The following is a 10,864-nucleotide window of genomic DNA, read 5'->3' on the forward strand; positions in this document are numbered from 1 at the left end:
CCGCTCGGCTGCAGCGGCAAGTTCTTTAATTGCCTTCCTTTGGGCCTGCCCTCTGATCCCTACCTCCTTCAAGAGCCTTGTGGTAGACTTGGCCACAAAACCTCTGCAGCCCAACTCCACTGGCCGTACCTTCACGTTCCAGCCCCGCCCCTCTGCCTCTGCTGCTAAGTTGGCATACCGCAGCCTCTTCCGTTTGAATGCCTCATCGATGGCCTCCTCCCATGGGACAGTCAGCTCAACGATAAAGACTCGCCGGCAGGACTTGGACCAGAGGACAAGATCTGGGCGCAGGTTGGTAACTGCAATTTCGGGTGGGAAGGTGAGCCTCTGGCTGAGGTCAACCCGCATTTCCCAATCCCGGGCTGCGTTCAGTGGGCCAGAGTCTGGGAGTGATGGCTTGGTCCGCCGTTTCTCCCCTTCCCGCATGAAGGTTGTTCTCCGTGGGAAGGTAGTCTGGGCATTTAGAGGCATGGCATTGGTGGTTACCCTCTTGTTCTCGATTACAGCAGCCAAGCATTTCAGCACTTGGTTGTGGCGCCAGGTGTATCTTCCTTGCGTTAAGCTGGTCTTGCAACCCACCAAGATGTGTTTGAGGGTTGCTGGGGCTGCACACTGGAGACAGGCTGGGTCCTCTCCATACCAGAGATGTAGCTTGGTTGGGGAGGGCAGGACATCATAAGTGGCTCTGACGATGAAACTTAGCCTATTCGACTCCATGCCTCACATCTCGCTCCATGTAATTTTCCTCCTCTCCATGCCATCCCACTTCATCCAGCGGCCTTGCTGGGCTTGAGAGACTGCCTTGGCACACCTGGCTGCTTCCTCCTCGTGGCGCACCTCCTCCACAACCATGTGCCGCCGTTCGATTGGAGTAGCCTTTTGCCATGTGGGTGTTGTTGTTGCCAAGCCAAGGCCCCCTCTGCCATGTGGGACATGCCTACAGCCCGGTGCCTGAGGGCCGTCTTTGCCACCGCAACTGCTGCCGATGGCTTCCGTTTCCTCCCCGTTGTTAGGGTTGGAGCAGCACCTCTGACAAATGGATCCCGGGATTCTGTGAGAGTCATCTCCAGCCTTGATTTGGCACATTTGTACTCCTCCACCAGGCTTGAGATTGGCAGGGAGATGGTTCCGCTGCCATACAGGCCAATGCTGGTAAGGCATCTCGGCAGTCCAAGCCACTTCCTCTCTTGTGCATTTACTAGCCTTTCTAGCCGATTGGCATGGGATAGAGTGACCTCATAGATATATATATATGTTATATATACTATATATACTACATACATTATATACACTATAAACACAAAATACACTGTATACATCTCATCTCCGTTCTCAGTCTCGTTCCCGCAGTCTGTCAGTATTCACTTCACTAGCGTTCGCAATCGCCACGCCCCCTTACCGTGAAATGACACGGGTCCTCGGTTATCGACCAATTCCCTTAACGACCTGTTCCGAGAAACGGAACTCAGTCGTTAAGTGAGGAGTTCCTGTATACAGTATGGTGGTGCCATCTGGTAGTGCACACCACCAGCCGCGCCACTGTACATCAAACAATGAGGGCTATGAATGAAAACTCCCACCCTTTGGGAGTCCCAAGGTGCAGAACGAAGCTTTGTCCCTGCAGCCGTTTCTCCGCTAAAAAAAGAGTACTGTATTATAGGTAGCAACATTGTACAGTTGGATCTTTATTTTATTTAATTAAGCCCTGTTCGACCATTTTTTATCATGATTTCTATTATCGATGTGTTTTGGTAGTGACCTGAACCCAAAACCGAAGACACAACATAATTATTATATTTTTATTGTTTTGTTATTGTCACATAAATGTCATAATTAATATGTTTTGGGCGGTGCTTGTATTTAGAGCCAACGGTTGCATACGTAGACATTGCTTAATGTAACATCATCTTCAACTGTGGCTGGCGTGAAACAGTGGGAAAAAGGAACAGCCAGCATCTCCCAGGATACTGCCATTGTGTAATCACACACACACACACACACACACACACCCCCGCACGCACGCACACATACACAGCTCATGGGAACTGGTTGGCAGAGAGGGTTCACTTGGAAGAACAATGTTTCAGTTATGGTGGAAGTACAGGAAATAATAAAGATGGTTGTTTTCACTGAGGGAACAGCGTGAGTTGAGATTTCACATGAATTAAAAACTAAGTTGACAAAAAGTGTATTCATTATATTTGGGGAAAAAAAATCCATGTCATAAAAGACATACGAAAAAAACATAATCCAGAATTATAAATAGTTCGGTCTGTGAAGGTTATTGCATTGAGTTCATAGAGGTCAATATATATCAACATAATTGACATGAAGGCATTTAAAAACATTTCCTCATAGTCAGAAAACATACATATTCTCAAAAAAGTATTGTTGTTAAGTAGAAGCACATTGGTATTTGGGATCTGTTTATATCGTCAAACAATCTACAAGCAGCATCGTTTGGCTGTTATATGGTCTGCCGACCCCCCCCCCCCCCCCACACACACACAATTTAGATTCTGTCGCTAGAGTGAGCTTTGTTCTTTCTTCAGTTGTTCTAGGATCGTGGTCTTCAGAGCTCTGTACCTGTGGAGAAGAAGGGATGGGAGATTAGCCCAACTGTCGGTTACGCTCCCCCATTCTACCAAATCAATCCAATGTTGAATAGTTCCAAAATTCCAGTCCAGTACAAAACTGTACCACCAAATAACAATATTTTGTGTGTGTGTGAGAGTGAGTGTATGTCTGCATGCATATGTGGCGGATGAAGGGGCGTGGTTAAGTTGGCGGCAGCAGCACAGCTCCCTTTCCTGCGGCCGCCGAGCTGCCCCCAGATCCAGGGCAGCAAACTTTCTTAATGTTTGTCTGTCTTGCAGACCAGGAGCCAGATCTGAAACGTCATTCCTCCTGCGCCCAACCCCTTATTGTTAATTATTTATCTTTTTGGCCAGCGAGCCTTTTTGTTAAACATTTGAAATTAAAACTCTCGCCATGTCGGCGACCCACGGCTAGAAAGTCTGTCTCCCTCCCTAAACCCCTACCAGTGGGCAGACACCCGCAGCGTACTACCGCTATTATTTATCTCTATTGTGGCGTAAACCACAAATGAGGTGGGTAGTGGGTACAAAGTGTGTACGCACACACACACACACACACACACACACACACACACACACACACACAGACACACACACACACACACACACACACACACACACACACACACACACACACACACACACAGACACACACACACACACACACACACACACACACACACACACACACACACACACACACACACACACACACACACACACAGGTCATGGGAACTGGTTCTAGATTCTATGCTGAAAAACACAACACAAACACCAATATTAAGTTGATTTGTATATGAAACCATTTGTATACTATACTGTTGTATCCTTTCAATTTTCTTTTCTGATGTATTTTGAAAACAGTGACCCCCCCCCGTGTTGGCCCGGACCCCAGTTTGGGAACGAAGGGTCTGGGTGGACAATCCAAGTTGCCCAGAAGAAAGACTTACTTTTTGGTCAGTTTAGATATTTCCCGCTCCTCTTCCTCCTTTAGCTTCTGTACGAAGCTGTCAAGAACAGGAATCTCAAACTTAATATACTGGGCCACCTGGAAATATTAGGAAGAAAAGAATTGCAGCATATCAAAGAACAGCTACTGATGCAGAGAAAACAACGCACAATCCATTAGGGGAAGCAAGGATATTTATTCTACTGTTATTATATCTGTTATTGTACTTTGTAAATGCATTTTGATTTGCTTGCTTTGCTTTTATTTACATTTACATTTACATTTAGTCATTTAGCAGACGCTTTTATCCAAAGCGACTTACAAGGGAGAATAACATTCAAGCTACATTGCGACAGAGATTAGTGTAACAACAACATTCGTGTAACAATAAATACTGCAAGGTGGTGCTAAGTGATTGTAGGTTAGGACAGGAGGTACTCACTGAAGAGCTTTTATTGTCACTTTCCGGTGGCCTTACTTTAATCTAAAGCACTTTGAGATTCATGTTGTGTATGAAAGGTGCTATACAAATAAAGGTTATTAATTATTAAACTGGACAATCTTTAAGCTCGCCTTTTATTAACACACAAACCACAACACAAGCATTACGTGCAGTTGCGGCCGACACACACACACACACTCACAGATGGAGGCCGTGAAATGTATTTTCAGCATTTTTCCCCATCGAGGCTTGTCCTTCCTCCGGGGGGCAGTTTGCAGTGCCCGGGGACCAACTTCAACGTCCATCGTCAGACAATGTTTCTTGTACATGTTTTTAGTCTGGGTTCTTTACGATATTATACTGAGGAAACCCCATGTGAACACGGGGAGAACATGCAAACTCCACACAGAAAGGCCCCTATTTGGGAGATAACCCTCTGGAGTGTGGTGCCAACAGCGCTCCAGGCGGGAACTGAACCCAGGACCTTCTAGCTGTGAAGCAGCAGTGCAATGCACTGTGATACATTTATTTTTTATTATTCTTTATTATAAGGGGTCTTGCGGGAACTATAGATCTTTTGGAGCAGGGATTAGTGAAAAACCATCGAAAATTGAATGGAAGTTGCAGAACGTTGGCGCATCACCAAAACGCCAACGTTCATCAACTTCTGGTCGGGTGGTGCAGTGAGATGAGTTTGTGGAGTGGGGCACTTTTCGTTTGATATTTTATCTCTTTTGCCATTTTTTGTAAATTAGATGCGGTGTTGTATCTCTTCTTATTTTGCAGCATTTGAGCCAGTCGTAACATACAGACTGTAGTAGCCGATGATGTGTCCCATGGGACTTGGAAAATTGTAACTTGTGTTAGTGGTAATTCTGCGTCACACCAGGACTTGGAAGACTATAATTAGTCACAGAGAGTTGCCACCACGTCATTACGTCATTGTGCGACGCAGCACACAAGGGAATATAAGACACAAACTCCCAAACTGTTCGAACAGAGAGACCACAGTGGATCGCCACTACACCACAGTCTGCAACTCGTATCACAGTCTGTAAACCGACACTGAGATGTCATATCTCAACCTCTGAGAGTACAGCTCTATTCCCATAGGCACCAGGGTGAGTTATAACAATGACAAATCCTGGTTTACATGCAAGCCTAGCTGGCTCTTTAATAGGCATTTCATCTACATTCAGCTGCCTGCCGCTAAATGCAGACGGCTTTGTTTGAAAAGGGAGGAGGAAGAGAGTCTCAGAAGTGAGGTTTTGTTGGGTTTTAGACATCTTTTGGTTCAAGTTTGATCTACAGCGATTGACATTTGGAGCAGGAATTAGCGAAAAACAGTTGCACATTTACCGGACGTCACAGAACATCGGGGTACCATGACTAGGGGGGTGCTTTGTGACATCATCACCAAACTTAATTATATAGTTTGAGTCTCTGGGGGGCGGCATTCGCATCCGGCGAGGTGCGTGGTTGCTTCGCACAGGACATCCAAAGCCGATGCTGCGTTCAATGGCAACGCGGAAAATACTGATATAAAGATGAGGGACAGCACAAAATTATGCCGCATTCCATGGGAACTCTAACATTTGTAATTTACTTTATGTCAATACAAAGCGATGGTGGGTTTTATGGTAAATCAGAAAACAAATTTGTATCCAACACGACTATGTATTGCTGCCTGCAGCTATAGTTATTATTATTATATTATTATTATTATTATTATTATTGCTCTATAATTTTAGTAATCTCTGTCTGTCTGTCTGTCTCTCTGTATGTATGTATGTCCTTTGATTATCTTTGCAGTGCAGTGTCTAATTTGGTGCAATTGGGACATACGTAATTATAATAATAAACTTTGAATGAACAAGCAAACAGTGAATAAACTTTTAATAAACTTTGAATAAACAAGCAAACAGCGAGCCACTCTGTGCAGCTGGGGCACTTTGTGACATCATCCAATTCCACTAGGCAGGGAGATTTGTGACGTCATTCAATATGTGAAGCACGCCTGGAAAGCAACACTGCGCACATCGCTAACATAAGGGCAGAGGAAGCACCGGAGATGGGAGCCGATCGCCGTGTACGTAACCTTCAATGTCTGCGGGGCAAGCGGAGCGCCTATTATATAATTAAAAGTTCAAAATAAAATACAATAAAAAGGTTGATTCAAAAGGCTTTGAATCGCACTCATACAAACTTGAAGAATTAGTGGGCTGGCTTTATGGCACCTTCAATTAGACAATATTAAACCTCTGGAGTCTTATCCATTCACTTTTGTCTTCATTTAGCACCTGGATAAACTGTCTTTGGTCAATGTCTCTGTTCTTACGAGGTTCTTAGGTTCCATTGTGACTGTGTTCTGTGGAGTCTACATGTTCCCCCAATGTTCATGTGGGTTTTCCGCCAAGTGCATTGGGTGCCCCCACACCTAAAGACACGCATGTCTGGGTTAGACACTCCTGCCACTGCCCCAGAGCAAGGCATCAGTGGAGAACTGGAGTCTCCGGGCACCGCCAGTGGAAGCTCCACTGCTCCTAGATACGTAACACACTAGGATGGATCAAATGCAGAGGACTAGTTCCCCCCAGAGGGGTCAATAAAGTATACCAAATACAAAAATGTCATAAACAAAACCCCTAAAACATGTCGTTGGTTGCTTTTAAGAAGAAGAAACAGTCTTTATTCGTCACGCAACACACCACACGCTTGGATGGTGCCGGTGAAATGGATCCTCTGCTTTTGACCCATCCTGGCTTGTCCTTCCTCCGTTGGCACAGCCAGGAGCAGTGGGCAGCATACGTGGACACGCCTGGGGACCAGGTGATAAGTGTCCATCACTGGTCAGACGATGATGGGTGCATGTTTTTGGTGGGGGTCCTTACTGACGTTAGGTGGAGGAAACCCCATGTGAGCACGGGGAGAACATGCAAACTCCACACAGAAAGGCTCCTATTTGGGAGATAACCCGCCAGAGCACGGTGCCAACAGCGCCCCAGGCGGGAATCAAACCCAGGACCTTCTTGCTGTGAGGCAGCAGTGCAATGCACTGCGCCACCGTGCCTCCGCTTTTGGCTATTTCTGCGACTTCAGAGGGTTCAATCTAATGAGACTCTGTCCTTTGACCCCAGAAGAGCAACACTTCAGCAACAATAAAATTTATCAACAGAAACCAAACTGAAATTCAGCACTTATTGCATCAACACGATGTGTCATCGTATCCCTATTGTTATATTTATATTTATTCATTTAGAAGACGCTTTTATCCAAAGCGACTTACATAAGAGGCTACATCAACCATTGGAGCAACATCAAACTTAAGTGCATGATCTACTGTTTTTAAATTCAACCAGATACAAGTGCAAGGTACTGTAAGTAATCAGAATAAAAAATGTCGTTAGTTTTTTATGTTGGTGCATTTTCTTTTTTAAACATATCAGCCCCCAAACTGAATATCGTTCCAAAGACGTCGGCCTTTGGCCGACTGATAGCTACTGGACTATGTATATTTAACAAAAAAGGTTATTTCGGATAAACGGTGGGAGTCGAGAAGCAGAACGGTGGCTCACATTGTATGTCACCTCCTCTCCCAGGTCGATCTCCATGACGAAGATCTTGGAGATTTTTTCGCAGGGTCCATAGACAACCCGGGACACCAGTGGGAACTCGCCATCCCTCAGCCGCGTCCTCTCTCAATTCAAACAAATGAAATCAGATAAAATGAATGAAAGAATTCAGTTTTCATATGATGGTTGCCCAAGTTTCAAAAGCCAGAGACGGTTATCCTGAAACCCTGTTTACTTTCCTCATCGAGAAGTAAAACCAAGAGCAGTGATACCGCCCAATTTACTGGCCCACACTTCAATATATTTTGAATCTTAACGTGTTGAAAATGTGAGTGATGACATATCAGGATCCGTTGAACAGTTTTGTTCCTATAGTGTGTGGAGAGCAACGATTTGCCCAAACACACACTTAAAGATTTCATTCAACAACAACCAGAGTCCTAATCTCGCGAAGCCACACACAATTTGACACAGAGGCGTGGCTTTCACAGAAAATCCAAAAGGAGAAAAGAAAAAACAATGGATGATACGGACTGTATATGTTGTAGCGCTTTTATGCTTTGCAGCGTTCGCATTTTCCGCCATGGCTGCTGTTGTGTTCATGACCGGTTCCATTTCAGTCAGTTTGGTTCTCAATTGGCCAGCCACCGGTGACATTGGCAACCCACGTGGCAATCTACAGCCTGAGTCCCCCCCTCACACTACAGGATATCAGAACGTAAGTATTGAACATGTTTTGATACTTCGTTACGATGGACTTCCAAGCGGAAGGGGGGGGTCGGGCCAAAATCTGCTTTATTATCTTGTAGTGTGTACCCCACTTTACAAGGGCTATTCCTGGTTCCTGGACTTTCATGTAGTTTAAAATCATTCTATAGTTTCCAAGGGGGCTTCAGAGGGGCTCCAAGTGGACTTACCACCAGACTCATGCACCATATACAGAACAAACTCCTCCGATTTATTCACCACCTTTAAAAGAACACAAATAAAATTGTGATGATAGTTTTTAGTATTTTCACTTCAATTTTCACCCTTAAAAGGACAGTTTGTAACCCCCCCGACCCCCCTCCGCCGACCTGTTCACCCACCCTGAACTTGTGGAGCAGCAGGTTGAGGACCTGTACGGTCGTCATGGAGCTGTTAACGCGAACGTTGGTCACTGAACCATAGGCCGGAGTAAACACAGATGTCTGAGGGGCACAGAAATAGACACAAAAGGATTTCATCGTCTGGGTCACACAACAAAAGAAAAAGCCACTTAAAATTGGCTGGAGATCCACTCCACTAACAATAGGAGTTTCTAAAAATATCACAGTGAAGGATTTTGATCATTTTGAGCAGGAAATTATGTGTGTGTGACGTACTGTAGACATTCCAGAAAAAGTGATGGAATGTATCTTTGTAACACCTGTGTAGGATGTGTGTGTGTGTGTGTGTGTGTGTGTGTGTGTGTGTGTGTGTGTGTACCTTGTGGTTGTAGAAGTGGCCGTTGATGGAGAACCTGTGCGTCCGGAGGCGTTGCAGGTCTCTGGTGCTGTTTTTCTTGGACCTCCTCTGTACACCCATGAAGGAAGCGTCACTGCGCGTCCTCAGCAACTGTGGTGCGTCAGCCTCATCCTCCGCCATGCCCGCCATATCAACCCCTGAGGGAAGCACCGGGGCAAAAAAACCACACTGGTGGCTTATAAGAGGAATTTGACACTGTCCATATATATAAATAGCCCATTACCCATTACATTAGTTTATTTATTTATAGGTTTATAAAATACATTATTATTGTGAAGGCATTTTTCTGTTGATTTACAAAGTGCCATAAAATAATTATGTTCCCCAACATGGATTAATTAACCTGATAAATAATCGTGATCACAATACCGACTAAAATAATGTGATCATTTCAGCCATAATCATGCAGCCCTACTTCAGAATTCAAAACCACGGTTAGTTGCGCCATAAGAAATCCACCCACATCCGCAAACACCGCCCGATCATAGAATTACACTTTAATGAAGGGCCGACTACCCTGGACCCTCTGTATTGCTGCCTGCAGCTACAGTATATTTACCATATTGTAATCCGTCTATTTACAAAATGTATAGCACTTTGAATTGCATTTGCTTTGCCTGGAAGGTTATCTCCAAATAAGGTTTCTTGATTCGATCTGTGTACAAGTGTACCATCCAAATGTATCCACAACCAAAAACAAAAACAGGTTCTGCAAAGTTGACATTTTGTTTTCTCAATCAAACTTGATTTCAGCGAGATCTATGTTTACAAATCTCTGGAGTACACGTGTGAATGTCACTTGGGGATATAAATAATCTGATTTGTGCGGCATGTCAGAATAAGCAGGCGGCTTTCACCTGGAAAGGATGAGGGCAGCTTGTTTGAAAAAGTAATCTCCAAATGTGTGTGTGTGTGTGTGTATGTATGTATGAGAGGGTGTGCGAAATATGTTGGTATAATTATAGTATTGGCTGTCTTCTAAGTTTGTGTGTGTGTGTGTGTGTGTGTGTGTGTATGTGTGTGTGTGTGTGTGTGTGTGTGTGTGTGTGTGTGTGTGTGTGTGTGTGTGTGTGTGTGTGTGTGTGTGTGTGAGTGCGTGTGTGAGTGCCTGCGGGTGTGTCTGCAACTTACAGGTGGGGTCAGGTCCAGTGTCATTGTTGTTAGACTCAGTTGGAATCTGTTCTGATTCGACAGGTCTCTCATTCCTGCACAAACACATTTAATAGACTGAAAACTCACAATATTATCCCTCCAACTTGTTCAATCAGGCCAATTGGTGGCATATGTAATTTTGTTGTGTTGAAGTCTAACACTGCTGTTTTTTCTTTTTCCACCCATCAGTATAATTGACACGTTTGTTGTCGTTAAGGTTTTAAACCTGGTCTTGATTTAAGGTAACCTACTTCACACCCGGCAACAACTATAGATGACACAGGTTGGTTTAGCAGGAAAGCTGACTTTGAAGTTCAGAGACGCAATTTCAAGAAAGCCAAGGATTATCTCAAAAACACTAATGTCACAAGAGGCCTGTGTGTGTGTGCGTGTGTGTGTGTGTGTGTGTGTGTGTGTGTGTAGGATGTGAATACTGTACGTGTGTTTTATTTTGTACCAGTTCATTCCTGAGGCAGAGTATCGGAATCTCTCATTGTCGTCGTGCATCTGCAGCCTTATGGGTCGGCGCAGACCCCAGTAGATGTTCAGCAAACCCTCGAGTGCAAGCTCTCCATTCTCCTGTGCGCGCACACACACACACACACACACACACACACACACACACACACACACACACACACACACA

The 10,864-nt window shown here is 44.7% G+C and overlaps 1 protein-coding gene across 1 annotated transcript in view; it reads right to left on the bottom strand.

Annotated features, from left to right (window-relative positions):
- Nucleotides 1-2,525: 2,525 nt before the first annotated feature.
- The window catches only part of rassf4a (Ras association domain family member 4a), a gene marked incomplete at its 3' end in the record, with an annotated part of 28,771 nt that continues 20,432 nt past the window's right edge, over nt 2,526-10,864 (bottom strand). Inside the window, exons 4-11 of the mRNA XM_080016157.1 lie at nt 10,676-10,797; nt 10,198-10,271; nt 9,028-9,203; nt 8,649-8,750; nt 8,478-8,529; nt 7,564-7,685; nt 3,548-3,645; nt 2,526-2,586 (exon numbers count right to left, since the gene is read on the bottom strand). Coding sequence (XP_079872283.1) covers nt 2,526-2,586; nt 3,548-3,645; nt 7,564-7,685; nt 8,478-8,529; nt 8,649-8,750; nt 9,028-9,203; nt 10,198-10,271; nt 10,676-10,797 — 807 coding nt within the window. The remainder of the gene's footprint in view (nt 2,587-3,547; nt 3,646-7,563; nt 7,686-8,477; nt 8,530-8,648; nt 8,751-9,027; nt 9,204-10,197; nt 10,272-10,675; nt 10,798-10,864) is intronic.

The sequence above is a fragment of the Zeus faber genome (assembly GCF_960531495.2).
Source record: "Zeus faber genome assembly, chromosome: 16".
Taxonomy (NCBI): domain Eukaryota; kingdom Metazoa; phylum Chordata; class Actinopteri; order Zeiformes; family Zeidae; genus Zeus; species Zeus faber.